This window comes from Schistocerca nitens, chromosome 1, assembly GCF_023898315.1.
Source record: "Schistocerca nitens isolate TAMUIC-IGC-003100 chromosome 1, iqSchNite1.1, whole genome shotgun sequence".
NCBI classification, from domain to species: domain Eukaryota; kingdom Metazoa; phylum Arthropoda; class Insecta; order Orthoptera; family Acrididae; genus Schistocerca; species Schistocerca nitens.
Window position 1 is genome coordinate 571297157 of NC_064614.1, and position 24447 is coordinate 571321603.

Consider the following 24447-nt stretch of genomic DNA (forward strand, 5'->3'; position numbering starts at 1 on the left):
TGCTTGTTCTGTACTAAGACGTGCACGAAAACCAAATTTACTTTTGTTTAGGATATTGTGGAAGCTGAGATGATTGACAATCAATCTGCACATCAGTTTTCCAAGAATTTTTGAAAATATAGTTAAAAGAGAGATTGTGCGATAATTTTTAACATTATCTTTCTCACCTTTTTTAAAGGTTGGTATCACTACAGCTAGTTTTAGCCTGTCAGGGACAATTCCTTCTTGCAGCGAAGCGTTGAATGTGTTGCATAAGACTGGGCTTGTATACTTATAGCAACATTTCAATATTTTACAGGAAATATTGTCCACACCTACAGATTTTTAATTTTTTGATGAGGTAATAATTCTTTCAACCTCTTTTACTGTAAAATGAGATAAGGTTACCTGTGGGGATCTACTACTGACAGCTTTCTGTAGAAGATCCAATGACTCATCCACAGAACCTTTACAGCCTGCTTTCACGTAAAAAAGTACTTGTAGTCTTAGAAACAATAGGCTCATTGTTACCATATTTACTCGAATCTAAGCCGCACCTTTTTTCCGGTTTTTGTAATCCAAAAAACTGCCTGCGGCTTAGAATCGAGTGCAAAGTAAGCGGAAGTTCTGAAAAATGTTGGTAGGTGTCGCCACAACTAACTTCTGCCGTCAAATATATGTAGCGCTACACAGGTATGCTTTGCAGGCACAAAGATAAATACTGGCGCCAAAACCTCTGCATCAGTAAATAAATTAAAAGGTAGAAGAATGTAAACATTATGCCATGTAGTCTTTCGTGTTTGCTGCTATTTCATTTAAATCCTGTCTGCCTAATAAACTACGAAACTAGAACAGCAAACGCGGAAGAATATACATATCATGTCATGTTTATATTCGTATTATTCTTATGCTGAATAGTGATACAGTCAGAAACTAAGCACGGCAACTGATTAGATTTTTACATCTAAGATGACCCTAATTTGTGTGCAGAATGTAACGTACCAAAGAGTCGTCTGCAAAGATTTTTAAACGGAGAAAAATTTTTGCTAAACTCTCGTTCAGAACATCTTTTGTCATACGCAGTCTATTATTTTGTTCTTGTTGATCATTATCAAAGAAAGCAGCAGTTTAAGTAACAACAAATAGCAGACTCTCGCCATTTTTTCGCTTATGAGACAATTCCTCTCTTTTTTTTCTTTTTTTTTTTTTTTAATTGTAAGCCGCGGTAGCGCGCACAAGAGCAACCCTTGCCGCAAGCGGCGACAGGTCGTAAACACGCATTATCAGAATGTAACAAACAATGGATGACACAGTACAATAATGCATTTTCAACTTAGAGTGACATAAACACCTATAACAAAGAGAACGGCACTTATCAGATCAAAGCAAAATAAGCAATCGATTCAAACCAGACGAAGCACGCGAAAAAGGAAGGGTACCCGTATAAATACGGACGGAGCGCCTGACACATAGCAATGGCTACCTGGTAAAGTCTTAACTGCTAAGCTTACGACTCGAAACAACGACTGTAGCTGTATCTTCATCCATTCGACCTCGATCGTGTTTCACGTTACAATGGATCAACTGTTTTTCGATTTGGAGGGGCGGTCTAAAACTTTTCTCTCACCTTGAATTTCGAGTCTCAAATTTTAGGAGCGGCTTAGATTCGGGAAAAATTTTTTTCATTGTTTTCGAGTCTCATTTTTCGGGTGCGGCTTAGATTGGAGTGCGGCTTAGATTCGAGTAAATACGGTAATTGCTTCGCTGAAATTCTGAACTTGAAAATTAGTCTGATGGGATTGTTGGGGCCATTTAAGGGGAATAGGTTCCAAGTGGGGAGATATTTTGTTAATTTCTTTAATGATTGCTGCATGTAAAAGAGTACTTAAAGCTTGTTTACCTGACCTGTTAAGGTGCATGCCGTGTCTGGTGAACAACTCTCTTTAAAAATTACTCATATCTACAACATAAGTATTGCTAAATTGCTTGCAAGTCTTCGCTAATTTAGAGTTTGTTTGAATAACAGCTTTATTTACACAGGATTGTGAGATTAATGCTTGGAATATTCACAACAAATACCTTAGAATGCTGAAGAGCCGTTAATTTCTCCTTGAGTGATCATGTAACATCAAAACCTTCATTGCAGGCTACATTGTTCGAACCACATATTATACTCACATAATTGTTTTTTACTCTTTCAGGATCACAGCCTGCTATGACTTCCTGAAAAGCACCAGGTTTCACTATTCCACAAACGTTAGCACTTTTGAAACTGTGTTTTAATCTCACCAGAAAGTTCACTTCTTGCTGCTGGTAGTTCAGGCTTTGGCAAATCAAACGTTACTTTTTTACAACAATTTACATTTTTTGGAATGTTATCCAAGATCACTTTAACATTCGAATTCAGCTTCAGTTCTGAGTCATTCACTGGGAGACTGTTACTAGAATATAGTATATTAAATTTGTTTACATTCTCAAACCTTGTGGCATTTTCGCACCTAATGCATTCCGTTTGTTGGATACTTTCTTCCATTCTTCCAAATTGTCGGCACTCTTTTTTGGTAGATCATCCATGTTTTGCTTCAATTTCAGCTGCATATTTTCACATTTCAGGCTGTTGTTTTCTCTTCTGAGGCTGTTGATTACCCACTGTAAACTTGAAATTCGTTCATTATATTTAGCAATTTCACTTTTTAACTTCACACACACTGTCATTTTAACTGCATCGCTATAATTCATTTTACCAGCAAAATCGCATACACCCATATTCGCTATCATCTGAAAACACCTAATAATACTCCGAAGTGTTTTTCCTTTTTCTTGGAACTTTTAATTTTACCTGTGTAGTACTTGGTTTTTGACTTTTTGAAGATACCAGAGAAATTTGCAATACTGCTTGTAGTGTATTTTTAAGTCTTGATTAAAACTAGTCCTACTTAAAGAAACTTCTCTCTTCTGAATGCAAGATAATTTGGTCCTATGGTGATGCACTACTATGTGTTTATGCCTGCCACCTGTATGCCCTACCAGGTGATCATGCATTATATCAGATGATGCACCACCCAGCAAAAATCACTGTAAGCATCACTGGATAAAAGTTTTCTCTGCCATGCATCTCATTGACACAGCACCTTAGTTTTACCCAAAAATCATGCTACAGGAAGTGCTCCCAACCCCTGATGCTTCCTGCACAGACACCAAGATGTCCTCACAACAAATGCAGTGGTTAAATTTTTTTCATGTGTTCCGGCTATTAATTTATCAGAACTTAATTGCTTATCATAGCGCTACAAGATATTGAGCCAGTCAATAATGTATTCTTTTGTTAGCCGAACCCCTTTGATTTTCATCTGTGGCACCCTTATAGCAGAGCAGTACATGTATGATATTCTACACTTTTTTTTGTTGCCCTTCATGACAAGCCATCCTAGGGTTACATTTCAGCAATATAACACACACACACAGCAAACGTTTCTACCTCTTGTCTTTATGCTTTACAAACCCTACCTTAGCCAGCAAGATCACTTGATGTCTCGCCGACTGAGAACATTTGGAGCATTAAGAACAGTACTCACCAACGTCTTGGGATTTTGATGATCCAACATGACAGAATTTGGTACAATATCCCTTAGGAGAACATTCAATAATTATATCAATAAATGTAAAGCTGAATAACTGCTTGCATAAAGGCTAGAGGTTGACCAACCTGTTACTGACTCCTGAATTTGTGAAGTTTTTTCTCTTGAATATATCATCCAATTTTTTGTGAAACTATAACCACTTGTTTGTCTGTACATCTGAGTTACATCTAATGATTTCCATTACAGTCAGATAATTCTTTCATGTTATATTTGCTGTACCACAGAGTATATCCTTTCATGTTCTCTAAAGAAACTGTCATCTGATCTGTCCAACGGATGGTGGGCACTTGTGGCATGTATTGGTAGACCAGCTGGCGCGAGGTTCCTCTGTTCGTAGACATTTTTATAGGTTTGTGCAACTGATTGTGCCTTGTTAATGTTCCAGGAAGTGTTCAAATCTGGATGTTCTTTCCTGAAGTGTACCCATAAATTACCATTCCATTGTACCCTACTCCCCTAGCTGTATCTGCATGTGTTCAATGAGAAACAGAGTCCCACAATCATATATGTTAGCCATCCTGTTTCCACTGTAAATATCCCTGTTCCACTGTAAAAGAAAACTTGACTTACAATGTTGTAAGAGTATTTTAGGTAAATAATTGAATTTATCATCTACTGTTTATCCTTTGTAAACTTCTCATTTTTTACCCTGTAAATTTCCATTGAAAACTATAACTGAGTCAGCCTTTACAAATGTATGGTATTTTCCTTTTACTTTCATAGTTAATCCTATTTGATTGGGATGCTTTATTGCTGCCATTTGACCATCATGGTCTGGTAAACTATTTATTGTTGGACTCATATCTGTTTCATCAAAGACAGATATATAAATAAATTTTCGATTACTGTTGTGCTATTACCTTCAGTTTATGTTGGAAAGTTACCATTGGGACCAAATTGAAGCTGAATATTAGTAACTCTGCTGTGTCATCTGAACTATCTGAGATGAAGTGCACACTGAAATCGCGGAACACAGTCACATCCTAGAGTTGCTGCCAAATCTTATTGCTTACTAAAGTTTAACAGATTTCCTGCTCAGGTCTACAGAGTGTCAGATGTCTTATTTTGTGTGAAGTACATCTCTCAGATATCTGCTCAATACAGTATTCGCTGTGGGCTGAGCTTTCTTCGACTTTTTGTGTATCATTTTTTATTTAATATTGAGTTTTGTAAATTGCTGAACTATAACATTCTTATTTAGTTCAGCCATGTTACTTTTGATTGGTGTTTTAGTTGTCAATGATGCTGTACAGAGTAACAAATGTGTTTCAGTTATGTGAAATATTGATTTCACACTATATGTCTTGGTGATAACATGGGTTTGGACCATTATCTTGTAGTATCTCAAACACAGGATGAGGCACCTAAGACAGATCAAACGCATAATGAGTAAATACAGCAGAGAATAGTTTGGGTAAGTTATAACAGACAATGCTACAAATTTTAGGACATATGCAAATAATTTTTAACACTTATGTCTGTTGAATTAAAACATCAACCTTTTTTTTCCCCCCAATTGTGTGACATTGGACAGAGAGAGAAATGTGTGTGTGTGTGTGTGTGTGTGTGTGTGTGTGTGTGAGAGAGAGAGAGAGAGAGAGAGAGAGAGAGAGAGATAGGGAGGAAGGAGGGAGCCTTCAAAGAGAACTTCAGTGACATTATATGTGTGGTTCTTTATCAAATGATAACAAGATAAAAGCACCACAAACTACTGTGCTGCTGTCAGAAGAAAAGGTCTCTTAATGTCCCAAATGTAAGGAAACATTTAACTCAGATATGCTTTTTGTGTTTATTGTTCACTTACTTGTGAAGCTATTCAGACTTGTACAATGTAGGGTCAAAAAGTGGGCATGGTTTTTGTTTATGTTGAATGTTGCAGAACAGATAAAGCAGTGGTACAGTTGTAGGCTGAAAGGTATCCTGATAGTCATGTCGTGTGACTAGGGCCTCCCTTCGGGTAGACCATTCGCCGGGTGCAAGTCTTTCGATTTGACGCCACTTCGGCGACTTGCACATTGATGGGGATGAAATGATGATGGTTAGGACAACACAACACCCAGCCCCTGAGCAGAGAAAATCTCCAACTCAGGAGAAAATCTCCAACCCAGCCGGGAATTGAACCCAGACTCTTAGGATTGACATTCTGTCGTGCTGACCACTCAGCAACTGGGGGCAGACATTCTGATAGTACAAATTGAAGAAGTTTAAAATAACTTTCAAGAAACTGGTGGTGTGAAAATAAAATACGCCAATGAAAGAGTATATTGACTGACAAGAGAAATGCAACTTACATTGTTGAAGCACTGACATGAAGTCTGCTGTGGTAATGGGGTAGATTAAATGTATAAGTGGAACCAGCCAAAGAAGTGTCTTTCAGATTTTACATTCTTATGCATTTCATCATTTTTATGTCCTGCTCAAATGCAGCTTCTTGGCAGTGACTTCCAAAATTAATTATTGTTTTACAAATATTATTTATGAGAACTGGAAAGTGATGCAGTGTTTCTATGTAAGATGTTATTTATACATATGAAGCATTGTTTAAAACAATGGAAAAATCAGTCTTCATAAGATTCATTGATGTGATTTAACTAGGAACACAATTCAACAGTGGTCTTAGCCCCCTGTGGCCCACAATGGAATTAATTTTATTGTGCAGTAGCTATCCCTATCATTCTAGTGTAGCCAACCAGTTCTGTTAAAGAGTACAAGGAGTCCCTTAACTAGGTCTCTGTTGGTCACAAATTCTTCCAGAATTAATGACCCAAATATTTTCTGTCTCTTGGCCTCAAGTGCTTCACATTGCAAGATCAAATATGGTGCAGTTTCATCCCACATACTACATAGTGTGCATTTAGTGACTTGTTTCTCTATTCCTGTTCTGTTCAGGTGTTTCTTGGAGTTCCATAATCAGTCACTAGACCTATCATGAGTTTGATGTGCTTCCTGTTCAAGCCCTGAATTGCAGAAGTTATCTTTAAATGTTGTTTCTGCATCATTAGCTTGCCATGTTTCTGTTTTTGGATTTAATTGAGTGTTCTGTGTGCTGTCTTCTGATTCAGTTACTAGTTTCGAATTTGCTATTGCCTTAGTAATGGTTAGGCTAGGTTTCACTCCAATAAATGGAGTCATCATCCCTGCTCTGACCAGCCTATTAGCTTGTTCATCACCTTGTTCCTTAGTGATCACAGACGCACAGCAGATTTACACTGTTACTTTTCCCTAGCCTTGTCTGGGTTCATGACATTTTGGAATGATCTTAGATCTCATTGCAGGGGTCGGTAGAGATTCCAGAGCTGCTTGGCTGTGTGAATGAATGTAGGTGCTACTGTGCTTGTAACATCTATGAAAATTATCTTCCAGACCCATTCTGATAGTGAACATCTCTGCCTGGAATAATGTTGCAAGCTTTCCTAGAGAGAGTGCTCTCTCCAGTCTGTGTTGCACCTCATACGATGTCTGTCCAAAACATTCCAGAATGTAGATAATTGTGCAGCAATGGTGTATTGGAGTGAAATGCAGTTGGCATCTCTGCACACACCTGTGTTTGATGTGTAAATTCCAAAAGTTTCATTGTTGTATGTCTGTTAGTTATTGTTCAATGCTGCATTGCATTGCATTGCACTGCACGGTTCATGAATTTTGAGGTGCTAGAGTTAGAGGGGCAATGCCACTGCATAAACTTTGTGTGAAACTCAAGAAAATCTTTACAGAGACACACCAAATGATGTTGGAAGCCTATGGTGATGAGTGCTTAAGCTGTACTTGGTGTTATGAATGATTCATATAGTTTAAAAATGGCCGGATGAAGTTAAAGATCACCCACTTTCAGGACACTCTTCGATGTCTATCAACAATGATCATATCAGGAACATTGATGAAATTGTGCTTGCCAGTCAAAGACTGACTGTCCAAGAGATTAAAAAAGAAAGTAACATTTCAGTTGGATCATTTCATGAAATCCTGTGGGAAGGATATGTCTTGAAATGTGGCATGACAATTCATGGCTCTTGCATCACAACAACACACCTGCACCTTCATCCCTGTTGGTACTTGGCTACTGCATGAAAAACGGAATCACTGTGCTACCTTGTCGTGCATACTCTCCAGACCTAGACCCTGTGGACTTTTTTTATTTCCAAAGCTGAAAACTCCATTGAAAGGGTGAAAGTTTGCAACGATAAATGAGATAAAACAAAATTCGCAGACAGTACTTCATGTGATCCAGAAAGAGGCATACCAAGGCTGCTTCTGGAAGTATAAATGGCATTGGGAGTGGTGCATCAATTGTGGAGGAAAGTATTTTGAAGGAGACCAGGCACAATAAGTAAAAGGTAACTAGAGAAAAGTTTTGTGAACGAAGTTCCAGAATTTTTGAACAGACCTCTTATACACAAGTCACTGCACTTTCAACTGTCCTTGACCCACAGTAAACCAGACTGTGTCATCTGAACATATTCATGGTTCTTTTTTTCACAGCTCCCTACTTCTTATGGTTGCATAGAAAATTTTATGAAAACAGCTGGAAGTTACAAAATAGTAGACGTTTCCCTGGCCATTCCTATATGTACCACATTCATTATATTAGTTGTTATGCTGGATATATTTTCCAGTTTTTATAGTTTTTAATCTGTGTGCTCCTGTTGCAGCTTCCATTGTAGATACCCATCATGGCTGTAACACAGCAGTGGGAGACCTGTTAATTCCACCTGCTGGCTTGGCAGGCCAATCTCTGCATTTTCTCAAGCTCCGTGGCAATCACCTTCTGTTACATTTTATTTTGCTGTACTTTTATCACATAAATTCATTGGCATTATTATAGAGGTGTTTATTCACTGTAAATTCTTGAGAACAAGATCCCAGTTTACATTTACTCCTTGTTTTGTGCCTATTGGCAAACCAAACCAGTGCACAATTTAAGCAAGGAAGAATATAACTTTTTCCACAAACTGCAAATATTCTTTCTCTCACTGATAACTGATGAATCATTTGTTAAATCAAAAGTACTAAATGTTTCATTAGAACTGCACATTTCACATAAGTCAACAGCATTTGCTATCTTAATGGAGAGTTCTTCTTCCATGAATCATTGTGTATTTGTTTATAAGATTTAGCGAATCTTTACCACAAAGAATCAGTGTTACAAAATTGAGATGTTGAACAGTTTTATGCACTTAATAATGAAAATTAATTTGTTACTGACTACTACAATATCTCATTCTCATTCTCTTCAACTACAAAATTATCTTTCAAAAAGAGAGAACAATTAATTTCAACATCAACAGTGACACTTCACTCACTACATTATCAGCTGACACTTTATTACACAAATCTTACAATTTTACTTTCAACAACCAGTGTTGAAAATTTATCTATAACTGACAGCTCAAATACCTCATTTTTACTTTCTACAGCAACAAAATTATCTTTCACAGTATAAAAACAATTTGTCTCTACACTAAGTTCATCTACTTTATTTGCAACATTCTCATACAAGCTTCTCATCTTCTCTCATCAAGATTTTCATTATCCTGTGGCAATGATTTCATTTTCTCATCCATAGACTGTTCAAAATTTTCAGCTGAGTCGGGGTGTATACGACCTGGGACAACCGGGAAATCTGGGAATTTTTTCATCCGGGAGAAAACCGGGAAAAACCCGGAAATTTTTCGGAATTCCGGGAATTTTTCATTGTTTTAGCTTTTAGTTAAATTTTTTAAATTTTGGCTGCAGAATTGATTCTCTAGCAAAGAATGTTATTGTATCCTGCTGCTGGAGAATGAATACTCTCATGAATAATTTTTAGAGCATTAAATGAACTGTTTATGTCTTCCTCTCTACTAGCTCTCTACTATTTATGTCAGAGTTTTCAACATTAATTAGGTGGTTAGTTTCAACATTAGAGATACAAGCTTTTAAATCTTTATCCACAATTCTGAATTCAGTATAAATATTTTCAAAAGCAATTTTGTTTTTCTCCATATTGGCAACTAATTCATCTTTGACTTGTTTGATTTCACTGCTCAGTTTAGATTCTGCTTCCTCCACTCTTGTTTCTACAGCCAAAGCTCTGTCTTTCACACTCCCCCTTCTCATCTTCTCTCATCAAGATTTTCATTATCCTGTGGCAATGATTTCATTTTCTCATCCATAGACTGTTCAAAATTTTCAGCTGAGTCAGGGTGTATACGACCCGGGACAACCGAGAAATCCGGGAAAAACCCGGGAATTTTTTCATCCGGGAGAAAACCAGGAAAAACCCGGGTATTTTTCATTGTTTTAGCTTTCAGTTAAATTTTTTTAATTTTGGCTGCAGAATTGATTCTCTAGCAAAGAATGTTATTGTATCCTGCTGCTGGAGAATGATATATATATATATATATATATATATATATATATATATATATATATATATATATATATATCTGTCTTCCTCTACAGTTTTTGCCCTCTACAGCTCCCTCTAGTACCATGGAAGTCATTCCCTCATGTCTTAGCAGATGTCCTATCATCCTGTCCCTTCTCCTTATCAGTGTTTTCCACATATTCCTTTCCTCTCCGATTCTGCGTAGAACCTCCTCATTCCTTACCTTATCAGTCCACATGATACTGCAGCAATAAAATATAAACGAGAGGGGAAAAAAATAAAACTTTAGTGACAAAGGAAATGTGCGATTTACAACAACAAAAAACCGTGCACACACAAGCGTTTGCAAATAGCAAAAATATGTCAAAGGCCGTAGGGCGCAGACTGTAATTCTTCGTAACAGTAAACTGCATGCTATGAGCATGACGTCACAACTGTTCACATTAGGTTCATTTGACCAATTGCCAGCGGTCTGTTGCGTATGCGCATTTGACTCGCGTATAAGCAGTACATTCTCCCGCTGCTTGAAGTTTGGCCGTTAGCTGTATCGGTAGCAGCAGCAAGAAACCAGATGCAAACAAGAAAATTTTTTCTCGCGCGCCCTAGCTGCCAGATTCACGCTTGCACAGAGTTGTAGTGGGGAGGGGGTTAACCTCTACGTGACACGTGTTTACGTTAAGTGATTTCGCTGCTTCTCTTTGTGTACAGCTCCCAAGTCAAATGAAAACAAAACGGATTTCTGTGGCCGGGAGCTATCAAGTGAATTAAAATACATTCACATAATTACGGAGGGCAGAAATATATTATTAATTTCAGGTTTCTGATTTTATTTTATTTCCAAGTTAGTAGCAGTCAAGCATTAATCACCTTGCAGAACAGTGAAGTTATTTTTGCAAGTTTGCTGAAGAAATTTAGCTTTATTAATCTTTCCGCTGAGGCAATCATTTTATTTGAAATGAAGTGTTTCATTCTACGGTATTGGCTAGTTCCAATTTTTCACTGAATTTCAAGTGCACGTTATCATCTTCTGCCATATATGGCATTATGCCGTAATAAAGAACCAAAAATGAGGTCGTAGAGTACTGGTACTGCAAGAAAATTTACATCCCAAAAACCACACTGAAAAGCTTAATATCAGATGGGACCTACTTCATTCTGAATCTGGAAAAAGCCAATTCACACTTGAAGCCGAATTATGCATTTTAGTACGGTTTACGAAATTCCGATGCTCTTTGGAGCACCCTCTGATGCCCTGTTTCTTTTATGGTGTAATGTAAGCTCTTTTAGTGCTTTATACAAACGAACATACGGGCTTCCTACACCACTGCAAAATTGCACACGCACAATAATGCCTGTTTTCTGGCGCTCTCAGGAAACATAAATTGAACCTATTTCTAACAGTCTTCGGATAGTATTGCGAACGGTGGTTAGAAAAGCGTTACTTTCAAAGTAAATTTCTTTTTACGCAAGATGAATTATGTTACGAGCCGAGACATTTATGTCATAATTTTAAATTTACTGGCACATTTGTGTGATGTATCTTAAAATGTAACACACGCAAAAAAAATCAATATTACATGTGAAAGCTTAGCTTCTGTTGTAGCTTGTTAATCTTAGAGACTAATATTATATGTGAAAGCTTAGCTTTTCTTGCAGATATACGGTACTGTGTACATTAATGTAAACCGTTAACTTTTCCTCTTGCGTGTTCGCGCTATGTAACCAGTGATCTTGCTATTGGCTGACTATAACACGTGTCCTATCCTCTGAATAGCTGCTGCCATCGGCTGACGAGATCTCGTGGCTTGAGATATGACTCACTTACAAAAGGACATCGCAACCTCGGTTTCAACGCTCCGCAAACTAACGCGCTGTGTTTGGTGTAATTTGAATTTATACTTTCGTAATACGAAAATATAGAACATATATGTTGCTGCAAATCTTTCCAACACTTCGCTCCTTCTTTTTAAATTAAAAGTCTCTCCAAAACTTCTCTGCCCGTCTTTTCTTTTTTTTCCAGGAAGTTCTACGCGATTGTATAAAACGTTAACCATTCAAAGAATTGATAAGTTTTACAGTTCCGAGGGAAAATCTATGGAAAACTTATTGTCACTTAGCACAGAAGAAGTGTATTTTCGCCTGGGAAAAAGCGTATTTTTAAACGGGATATCCGGGAGAAATCCGGGAATTTTTTTCCTTGTCCCCGTATACACCCTGTCAGTGTCATAACTGATTGTCCCACACTTTTGAATTGTTCATTATTTTTGGTTGACACTGTCCCATAATTGGAACTAGTCCTGCCAAGATTTTCTTCACATCATCATCCCTCTGTTCAATTAGTTCAAACGTTTCCGCATCTTCTTTCATAGTTTGGTCTAAATTTCCCATGTCTGCTAAATCTTCATCCCCACCTGCTTCTGTTTCCAATTTCCTACATCCAAATATACATACATACTCCACAAGCCACTGTACGGTGCATGGTGGAGGATACCCTGTACCGCTACTAGTTACTTCCATTCCTGTTCCATTCACAAACAGAGCAAGGGAAAAATGCCTGTCTACAGAGGTTGGAACTTTAATGGTGACAACTATTTATTTGCAGCTCATACAAAATAGATATGTGTTTCAAAGTTCTACTGACCTTCAAAATAGTCACCAGCATTGTGTATAATCCATTGCCAGTGATGTGGAAGTCGTAGGATACTCTTAGCCCCCCCCCCCCCCAACAACCAGGGACCTTGCCGTTGGTGGGGAGGCTTGCGTGCCTCAGCGATATAGATGGCCATACCATAGGTGCAACCACATTGGAGGGGTATCTGTTGAGAGGCCAGACAAATGTGTGGTTCCTGAAGAGGGGCAGCAGCCCTTTCAGTAGTTGCAGGGGCAACAGTCTGGATGATTGACTGATCTGGCCTTGTAACACTAACCAAAACGGCCTTGCTGTGCTGGTACTGCGAATGACTAAAAGCAAGGGGAAACTACAGCCGTAATTTTTCCCGAGGGCATGCAGCTTTACTGTGTGGTTAAATGATGGCATCCTCTTGGGTAAAATATTCCGGACATAAAATAGTCCCCCATTCGGGGACTACTCAAGAGGACGTCATTATCAGGAGAAAGAAAACTGGCATTCTATGAATCGGAGCATTGAATGTCAGATCCCTTAATCGAGCAGGTAGGTTAGAAAATTTAAAAAGAGAAATGGATAGGTTAAAGTTAGATATAGTAGGAATTAGTGAAGTTTGGTGGCAGGAGGAACAAAACTTTTGGTCAGGCGAATACAGGGTTATAAATAAAAAATCAAATAGGGGGGGGGGGGGGGGTTATGCAGGAGTCGGTTTAATAATGAATAAAAAAAAATGGAAGTGCGGGTAAACTACTACAAACAGCATAGTGAACGCCTTATTGTCGCCAAGATAGACATGAAGCCCACGCATACTACAGTAGTACAAGTTTATATGCCAACTAGCTCTGCAGATGACGAAGAAATTGAAGAAATGTATGATGAAATAAAAGAAATTATTCGGACAGTGAAGGGAGAAGAAAATTTAATAGTCGTGGGTGACTGGAATTCGGTAGTAGGAAAAGGGAGAGAAGGAAACGTAGTAGGTGAATATGGATTGAGGCTAAGAAATGAAAGAGGAAGCCGCCTGGTAGAATTTTGCACAAAACACAACTTAATCATAGCTAACACTTGGTTCGAGAATCATAAAAGAAGATTGTATACATCGAAGAAGTGTGGAGATACTGACAGGTTTCAGATATATTATATAATGGTAAGACAGAGACTTAGGAACCAGGTTTTACATTGGAAGACATTTACAGGGGCAGATGTGTACTCTAACCACAATCTATTGGTTATGCACTGTAGATTAAAACTGAAGAAACTGCAAAAAGGTGGAATTTAAGGAGATAGGACCTGGATAAACTGACTAAACCAGAGGTTGTAGAGAGTTTCAGGGAGAGCATAAGGGAACAATTAACAGGAATGGGGGAAAGAAATACAGTAGAAGAAGAATGGGTAGCTTTGAGGGATGAAGTAGGTAAAAAGATGAGGGCTAGTAGAAATCCTTGGGTAACAGAAGAAATATTGAATTTAATTGATGAAAGGAGAAAATATAAAAATGCAGTAAATGAAGCAGGCAAAAAGGAATACAAACGTCTCAAAAATGAGATTGACAGGAAGTGCAAAATGGCTAAGCAGGGATGGCTAGAGGACAAATGTGAGGATGTAGAGGCTTATCTCACTAGGGGTAAGATAGATACTCCCTACAGGAAAATTCAAGAGACCTTTGGAGAAAAGAGAACCACTTGTATGAATATCAAGAGCTCAGATGGAAACCAAGCTCTCAGCAAAGAAGGGAAAGCAGAAAGGTGGAAGGAGTATATAGAGGGTCTATACAAGGGCTATGTACTTGAGAACAATATTATGGAAATGGAAGAGGATGTAGATGAAGATGAAACAGGAGATACTATACTGCATGAAGAGTTTGACAGAGCACTGAAAGACCTGAGTTGAAACAAGGCCCTGGGAGTAGACAACATTCCATCAGAACTACTGACGGCCTTGGGAGAGCCAGTCCTGACAAAACTCTACCATCTGGTGAGCAAGATGTAAGAGACAGGCAAAATACCCTCAGACTTCAAAAACAATCAGTTTAATAAGTGACTGATGCAAAATACTAACACGAATTCTTTACAGACGAATGGAGAAGCTGGTAGAAGCCGACCTTTGAGAAGATATGTTTGGATTCCGTAGAAATATTGGAAGACGTGAGGCAATACTGACCCTACGACTTATCTTAGAAGCTAGATCAAGGAAAGGCAAACCTACATTTCTAGCATTTGTAGACTTATAGAAAGCTTTTGACAATGTTGACTCAAATACTCTCTTTCAAATTCTGAAGGTGGCAGGGGTAAAATACAGGTGCGAAATGCTATTTACAATTTGTACAGAAACCAGATGGCAGTTATAAGAGTCGAGGGACATGAAAGGGAAGCTGTGGTTGGGAAGTGAGTGAGACAGGGTTCTAGCTTCTCCCTGATGTTATTCAATCTGTATATTGAGCAGGCAGTAAAAGAAACAAAAGAAAATTCGGAGTAGGTATTAAAATCCATGGAGAAGAAATAAAAACTTTGAGATTCACCGATGACATTGTAATTCTGTCAGAGACAATGAAGGACTCAGAAGAGCAGTTGAACAGAATGGATAGTGTCTTGAAAGGAGGATATAAGATGAATATCAACAAAAGCAAAACGAGGATAATGGAATGTAGTCGAATTAAGTCGGGTGATGCTGAAGGAATAAGATTAGGAAATGAGACTCTTAAAGTAGTAAAGGAGTTTTACTATTTGGGGAGCAAAATAACTGATGATGGCGAAGTAGAGAGGATATAAAATGTAGACTGGCAATGGCAAGGAAAGCGTTTCTGAAGAAGAGAAATTTGTTAACAATGAGTATAGATTTAAGTGTCAGGAAGTCGTTTCTGAAAATATTTGTATGGAGTGTAGCCATGTATGGAAGTGAAACATTGATGATAACTAGTTTGGACAAGAAGGGTATAGAAGCTTTCGAAATGTGGTGCTACAGAAGAATGTTGAACATTAGATGGGTAGATCATATAACTAATGAGGAGGTATTGAATAGGATTGGGGAGAAGAGAAGTTTGTGGCACAACTTGACTAGAAGAAGGGATCGATTGGTAGGACATGTTCTGAGGCATCAAGGGATCACCAATTTGGTATTGGAGGGCAGTGTGGAGGGTAAAAATCGTAGAGGGAGACCAAGAGATGAATACGCTAAACAGATACAGAAGGAGGTAGGTTGCAGTAGGTTCTCGGAGATGAAGAAGCTTGCACAGGATAGAGTAGCATGGAGAGCTGCATCAAACCAGTCTCAGGACTGAAGACCACAACAACAACTACTGGTGACATATTTGTTTACGTTCTTGCTCTGTGCCAGGCATGCCTAGAAAAGTAGATTTTAGGCTAATAAATCATCATTTTACGAAATTCTTGTCACATGCAAAATAACAAAGAAGTGAAATTGTAGTACAAAAATTTTTGTTTTCTTATCTTTTCATTTTGCTTAAAGTCCAGTTCAGAGGTAGATCATTGTTTATTGTATGAGGGTGGCAAATCAGTTGTTTGGTAAGATTTGACTGGCAGTGGCAGATCAGTGAAAGTATCAGGCAGATAGTCTTCACATTCGAATATGTCTCTGTTCAGTGATTTGACACTGTAGGCCCTAAAACCAGTGATAAATTTGATTGGTGTAGATGAAAAGGAATAATATGCAACCAGTCCAGCAACTCTATAGATAATGATTTATCTTTTTGTGCTTCTCACAGGTTCACAACCTGCCATAATAAAGAATTTTTTGAAGAAAGGGAAGACCTCCCAAATCAGTGCTTATGTGAGATGGCAGAGGAAGCAAATTGATATATTCACGTTTTGCATAGGATGCAGAAATTATGTTTCTGTGGTTTCCTTGATTGTCTGCTTTAATGATTTTAGGATGCTTTTTCTGTATGTGTCATGTTTGTTGGAGTGCCATGGAACTGATAAAACAGTTCACCCATCCCCAAAACCAGAAGTTGTTGTTGTGGTCTTCAGTCCAGAGACTGGTTTGATACAGCTCTCCATGCTGCTCTATCCTGTGCAAGCTTTTTCATTTCCTAGAAACTAATCCTTCTAAATCTGCATAATGTATTTATCTCTTAGCCCCTCACTATGATTTTTAATCTCCACACTTCCTTCCAATACTAAATTGGTGACTTGTTGATGCCTCAGAACCTTCATAGTCACTGTCCTCACCCATCTAGCCCCCTCCCTGTTTCCATTCCAGCACTGCACAGCAGTAATTTCACCGCCACACCCAGTCTTTTAATTTCTTTTGTTTTTATTTTTATTTCTCTCCTTTCCACTACTTACCCCCTCCCCCCTCCGCACCTTCTCTCCTACCCTCCATCTAAACTGTCCACCACTCCCACCATACTATCCCTCCCCCTCCCCGCCCCAGTCTCCTCCTTACCCCCACCCAGTCGCCACTCCCATCACGCACTGGTGCTGCTGATCGCAGTGTAGTTTCAGCTCTCTGAGACTGCAGATGTGTGTGCAAGCTGCGCTTGTGTGAGTGTGTGTGTGTATGTGTGTCTACTACTGACAAAGGCCTTAATGGCCAAAAGTTATGATTGTGTGAATCTTTTTATTGTGCCTATCACAGTTCAGCATCTCCGCTATATGGTGAGTAGCAACTTTCCTTTTCTCGTGTTGTTCTAATCTTAATTAAATTGATCCTATCTCATTCTACACAGTTGAAAGAAATGTGGATGGGCCTACTCAAGATCTATTTCACAGAAAAGCAGCAACAAATGATTCTAAGCATGTGCATTGTCTCAGTATTAATAATTCCTTATGGTTAGCTGTTGACACACTGAAACAAAACAGTACATCATTATTGACTTGGTTATATATAGTCTATCTGCAGGAGTTAAAAATGTTTACAGAATTCTATGACTTTGCTCTTTCATAGGTGGTTTCACTGTTACAAAAAAATTACGCTAACCCACCAGAAGAACAGCTACCCATCAGATGTTTCGATCTTGATCTAAATTTAAGAAAACAAAGAACAGAGGAAGCAAAACATGAACTTATCAGAACAAAACAACACTTGGAGTCTCTCTGTAAGGCCCAAGACAATTTGTGCCAGCTTATAAAAAGAGAAACTTGGGATAAATTAGAGATCAAGCGTAAACATATCAAGGTATGCAGGTATTTCTTTTTTAAAAGCTTATTTTGAAAGCCTGATATTGATGAAAGTTATTCAGTAATGTTATATACTATTTATGTAGGCATTTTTGGGTGAGTTTGAAGTGGAGAATTATGCTCTGCTGCCTGCTAATAAAAGATATGAACAACAACTGAGAAAGCTTTTGGATCATAAGGCAGTTGTATCTCATATTGCAAAAGGGGAGTGTTTGGAGCCATGGATTCCGAAAAGTGATAGGTATGTCATGAAATGTTTAATATATGTTTATATTCTACAGCCTGTTGCATGGTGTATGACTGCACAGAATACGACATATCACAGTCGCTTATTCCTTTTGATTCCATTCACAGACTTTTTGTGAGAGAAGCTATTGCGTATACACTTTACACACGACCTGAGCTGTCTTTTTTTTTCATATTAATGATAAGTACATTAGTACAATTTTAGAACATTCTGTGAAGATTGCTTCTACATCTACATCTACATTGCTACTCTGAAATTCACACTCATGTGCCTGGCAGAGGGTTTATACTACTTCTCTACCATTCCACTCATGAGTGGCACATGGGAAAAAGGAACACCTAAATCTTTCTATTCGAGCTCTGATTTGTCTTATTTTATTATGATGATCATTTCTCCCTATGTAGGTGGGCGTCAACAAAATATTCAAGCATTTGGAAGAGAAAGTTGGTGATTGAAATTTCATAAATAGATCTCACCGCAAAGAAAACTGCCTTCGTTTCTGTGACTGCCACACCAACTAGCGTATCATATCAATGACACTCTCACCCATATCGTGCAATAACACAAAACGAGCTGCCCTTCCTTACACTTTTTTGATGTCCTCCATCAATTCTACCTAGTAAGGATTTCATATCAGGCAGAAATATTCAAGCAGAGGACAGACAAATGTAATGTAGGCTGTCTCTTTAGTGGGTTTGTCACATCTTCTACGTATTCTGCCAACAAAGCACAGTCTTTGTTTCGCCTTCCCCACGATATTATCTATGTGGTCTTTCCAATTTAAGTTGCTCGTAATTGTAATTCCTAGGCATTCAGTCGAATTGACAGCCCTTAGATTTGTGCGATTTATTGTATACCCAAAGTTTATCGGATTTCTTTTAGTATCCATGTGGATGGCGTCACACTTTTCCTTGGTTAGTGCTATTTGCCACTTTTGTGCACCATACAGAAATTCTCTGTAGATCATTTTGTAATTGGAATTGATCACCTGACGATTTTCCTAGATGGTAAATTACAGCATCATCTGCAGACAATCTAAGGGGGCTGCTCAGATTATCACCTATATCATTTATGTAAATCAGGAACAGCAAAGGGCCTATGACACTTCCTTGCAGAACACCAGATATCACTTCTGTTCTACTCAGTGATTTACCATCTATCACTATGTACTGTGACCTCTCTGAGAGGAAATCATGAATCTAGTCACACAACTGAGATGATACTCCATATGCACGCAATTTGATTAATAGTCGCTTGTGAGGAATGGTATCAAAAGCCTTCTGAAAATCTAGGAATATGGAATCGATCTGAGATACCTTGTCAACAGCACTCATTACTTCATGGAAATAAAGAGCTAGGTGTGTTGCACAAGAACGATATTTTCTGAATCTGTGTTGGTTATGTATCAATAAGTCATTTTCTTCAAGGTGATCATAGTGTTCGAGTGCAGTATATGCTCCAAAATCTTACTGCAGATTGAGGTCAGTGATATGGGTCTGTAATTCAATGGGTTACTCCTATTTCCTTTCTTGAATATTGGTGTGACCTGTGCTGCTTTCCAGTCTTTAGGAACAGACCTTTCGTCAAGTGAGCGGTTGTATATGATTGCTAAGAAAGGTGCTATTGTGTCTGCATACTCTGAGAGGAACCTGATTGGTATACCATCTGGACTGGAAGACTTGCCTTTCTTAAGTGATTTGAATTGTTTCGCAAGTGCTAAGATATCTACTTTTATGTCACTCATGCTAACAGCTGTTCTGGTTTTGAATTCTTGAAATTTTAAGTGAAGCATATTGCCTACTACACAGATGCTTTCATATAGAGCTTCTTTGCTGAGTTTTACAGATAAATCATACTCAAGTACTGACCACAGGAGAACCACATAAGCTTCACTGGTAAAACACAATTTTATGTCTGGGTAGAGTGGAGTATTTATTACTTCATAGGTAGTGGGGAGTGGGCATGGTAATTAAATGATAAATGATCACTCACACTCCCATCACTTATAATGAATACTTTTATTCTCACAGCATATACACAATGCATATAACATAGAATGCATACAACAGAGAACTGATCTGGCAAAGATACAGTTGTTGTTACTGCTGTAGGGCAGTGATATTATTTGGGGTTAGAATGAGTGATTCTACATCCCCACAGAGTGTAGTCTTCCAGGTGCCTGGGCAGCCATAATGGGTGGCTGGTCTGTGACATCAGTGGCGGTGCCAATGGGGCAGTGGTGATGTCCATAAAGCTGTTGTTTGATGTTGGTGCATTGTCCAGTGACACTGTCAGTCCACTGGCAGCAGAATCCAGGGTATCAGTCATCATTATAAAGTGCTCTGGGGCTGACACAAACTGGTAGCCCTCTGAAGAAAGAGTGTATTTCAGACTTGCTGTGTCGATTGTAGGCAGAAGGAGCATGGAGTGCTCTAACGACCTCAAGATCATGCTGTAGGTGAACTGTCTATTGTCAGATTTGGCTATAACCATGAGTAGTGAATCCTGCAGAGTTACGGGAATCTCTTCTGGGAGTTGATCTTGCAGGTCTATGACGATTGTAAATTGGCTTCAGGGGCCTGGAGCTGAGGCTGGTGGAGGAATCTGGGTGTGTCCACTAAAGTCCACACTGGTTTTAGGCGGACCACTGTTGGCAGGTTGAAGGGTGGGTTTGATGACATCATTCCTGAGCATGACGTGTGTACATGCTTAGAGGTCCTTGTGCACAAAGATGGTTGAGTTGGCGCGGTGGGATGGTGGTGGGATGTGGACTTGGTGGATGTGGTCCCTGACACATTTTACTAGGTCCGGCAGGTTGACTTCCACAGGGTCAATGGTTTGTGATATGAACTCTGATGGGAATGTGATCGGTTCCCCATGGAGCACCTCTGCCAGCAAGGCATCCAGATCTTCTCTGTGGGCAGCTCATACGCCCAGCAGCACCTAGGGAAGGGCCTCCGTCCACTCCTGTGCATGGCATACGAGCGCTGTCTTGAGGGAGCAGTGCCACCGTTACAAAAGTCCGTTGGATTGAGGATGGTAGGCATCCACAGAGGTAGCAGAGCCCAGAGAACAGGGCCGACTTGAACTGCTGGCCTTGGTCAGTTGTCAGGGACTCTGGGCAGCCGAAGCGTGCAATCCATAGTGTGATGTAAGCTTGGGCGATGGTGTCAGCCAAGATATCAGTCAGAGGTGTGGCCTCCACCCATTGAGTTGTCCTGTTGGCTGACATGATGTACTTGAATCTGTTTGAATCTGGGTGTAGCCCTGCCATGTCTATGTAGACATGTTAGAAATGGCCCTTCAAGATGGGGAATTTCCCAAAGGGTGGTTGGGCATGATATCCTGTCTTGGGCCGTTGGCACTGGATGCAGGCTGTCTTCCATACAGCACAGTCTCGTTTAATATTAGTCCAAACAAAACGTTCCATTATGAGTTTCAGTGACGGGTGTACTCTGGGGTGAGACAAGTTGTGGAGGAGGTCAAAAACTGTCTATCTGAAGTTCTGTGGGACAACTGGCCATTGCCTGCCATGGGATACGTTGCACCAAACTAGTTTGGTTGTGCCTGTGATGGTGCACTGCTTGAACTGGAGCAGGTTTTGAAGGTCAGTGTCAGTTGCTTTCGCCTCCACTAGTTGGTCGAAGTCAAAGTGTGCTGATGTGGAGGCAAGTCATGAGAGGTAGTAAGCCACCATGTTTTCTGCTCCCCGTATATATCACAGACATCCAAAGCATATTGTGAAATCAAGTCCAGGTGGTGGAATTGTTTAGGGGAGATATTGATTGGTGGGTTTTAATAGCGTCACCAAGAGGGCAGTGGTCTGTGTAGACAGTAAGCAGTCAGCCTTCAGTGTCATCTCAGAAGTAACGAACCACCTCATATATTGCCAAAAGCTCATGGTCGAAGGTTGACCACATTTTCTGGGAGTCAGTAAGTTTCTGTGACAAAAACCATAGGAGTTGGGTTGCACTGGAGACTTCCTGTTGTAACACCATCCCAGTTGCCTGTTCACTGGCATTGGCCATTACCATACGGGCATCTGGTGATAGGAGTGCCAGGGTGGTGGTCTGACTGAGCTTTGGTTTCGATGTTTTCGAAAGCTGCTTGCATATCAGGAGTTCAAGTGAACTTATGTTTGCCTAATGTGTTCTTGCCATGGAGTGACTCTGTGAGCGGCAGAAGTATTTCTGCAGCATGGGGGAGGTGTTGTCAGTAAAAATTAACTACCCCTAAAAATGATGCAACTCTTGATAGTCCATTGGGGATGGTAGGTTACGGATTTGGTCTATCTTTTCTGGGGCGGGATGGATGCCCGAAGTGTCAAGGAGGTGGCCTACAAATGTAACATATTTTTTCCATAGTTGGCATTTGTCCTCATTGACCACAACACTATGCTCTGCTAGTTTGTCAAATACTGCTTGGAGGTGTTTCTCATGATCTGGAGCTTTTTATAAGAAGGTAATTATATCGCCCAAACAACAATAGCAAAAGGTCATGGTAAAAAACAGACTGTCAGTGAACCACTTCAAAGCCTGAGCTGCATAGTGCACAAAGAGGAATTCAAATAGGTGAAACCGTGTAATTATTGCCCTATTTGTGATGTGGCCATTGGGATCTGTGAAAAAGCTCTTTTGCAGTCAATCATATGAAAGATGGTGGCACCAGCCAGGTCCTAGGAGAAATCCTGAATATTACACATGGGGTAACTATCAATGATGGTGCATGCATTCAAATGTCTATAGTCCCCAATAGTCCCCACACTGGTGCCACGTTTTATCTTTTTTCATTCTCATAGTAATTGGTGAGACCGATGCACTGTCTGATGGCCCAATGGTGCCCTTGCATAATAGTTCCTCGATTGTGGCCTTGGCCGCCTTTACTTTGTGAGGAGCGAGAAGGTGGGGCCGGCATTGGACAGGTGGACCCGGGGCTTGTATTAATACTGTGTACAATACAATTGCGTATGATGTTAATCTTTTTATGGGGCTGATGTGGAGTAGCACTTTGTGGCACACAATCCACTCACGGAGGCGATGTCACTGTTTACACTCGACCCGCTCGCAAGAGCAATGTCACTGATCTCATGCAGCCCGCTCACGGCAGCATCATCACCAGAAGTTCAGGCACTGGACTGACCTGTGCTTCTGAAGGCCTTGCGGCATCTTGAGTGGGTGGCTCTCATTGTTGCTGGTGTGATGACAGCTGTTGCTGTGTGATGTGTAGTTGTGCTGTGTGCTCGGAGCAGTGGTTGCAGAGGTTTTCATGAGCTGCTTTGGTGTGGCAGAGGTGGGTGTATGCAGTAGTTGTGGTGCTCAAGTGGTCTGTAGCATCAAGTTTATCATTCCATCATATTCCTTGGTGAAATGAATTAATTAGTTCTGCACTATTCAACTTGTGAATTTTTGGTCTTATCTTGTCTACAAAATGTCACCTTGCCAGTTACATAACCTGATGGGTAAGAAGTGAATTTCAGTGAATTATGGACACAAAATGTAATTATAGAACAACTTTACAGTACATGTTTATTGTACACAAGTTTAGGTAGAAATAAGTCACAGCTCACACTTTAAACAAAAACAAAATGCTGCATTACTGAAGTGTAGGAACATTTATGAAAATGAAAGAAATTGATTGGTGCTAACAATTTAATTCTGATGACTTAAAAGTACAAACACCTTTATTCACAGAGTTTGTCATAAGAGAGTTAAATGTGTAATGTTAAGCACATATAATTTTATTTAGTTCTCTTTTATACATGAGGAAATAGCTAACAAGTAGTCTGTTTGGAAAATTATAATTTAATGTGGTAATAAAATTTCATTGGATTGTCTGCTTCCTACAGATGCAGTGACTGTTCATATATCCCCCAAGAATTTTTTATTTATGACACACTTTGCCAACAGTACTGAAGTCTTATATATCTTCCTAAAATTTACAGCAAACACAAATTAGGTACAAAGGTGATAACTGACCAAACTGCCAGTGAAAAAATTCGGGAAGCTATGTTGGAGGCAGAGGACGAAAAAGAGGAGCCAGAAATTGTTGAAGAACCTCATGTTTTCAGTGGCTCCTCCAGCCACAAATATGTTGAACTCTCACCTTATCTTAGATCACAGTTTGAAACTTCTTCATACCACCAGATGCAAGAAGAAACTGTATTTCTCCAGGTAAATCATTCAGAATTATTCTATTATTTTTATTGATAATACTGTAGCAGTAATGCAAAAGAGACTAAAGCTAAGAGCCAGGAATGTGTGTGTGTGTGTGTGTGTGTGTGTGTGTGTGTGTGTGAGAGAGAGAGAGAGAGAGAGAGAGAGAGAGAGAGAGAGAGAGAGGTGCATGTTTGCTGTTGCAGAACAGAACAAAATCAATTTTTGATAATCCCACCAGTTTCTATAATATTCTTAAGTTTGACAAATATGTCTATCATTCATGTACTGTAACCT

The 24447-nt window shown here is 39.4% G+C and overlaps 1 protein-coding gene across 1 annotated transcript in view; it reads left to right on the forward strand.

Annotated features, from left to right (window-relative positions):
- LOC126260577 (cilia- and flagella-associated protein 43) overlaps nucleotides 1-24447 on the forward strand; it is a 299972-nt gene that overhangs the window by 44689 nt on the left and 230836 nt on the right. Inside the window, exons 5-7 of the mRNA XM_049957946.1 lie at nucleotides 17519-17749; nucleotides 17838-17992; nucleotides 23940-24168. Of these exons, the coding sequence (XP_049813903.1) occupies nucleotides 17519-17749; nucleotides 17838-17992; nucleotides 23940-24168 (615 nt within the window). The remainder of the gene's footprint in view (nucleotides 1-17518; nucleotides 17750-17837; nucleotides 17993-23939; nucleotides 24169-24447) is intronic.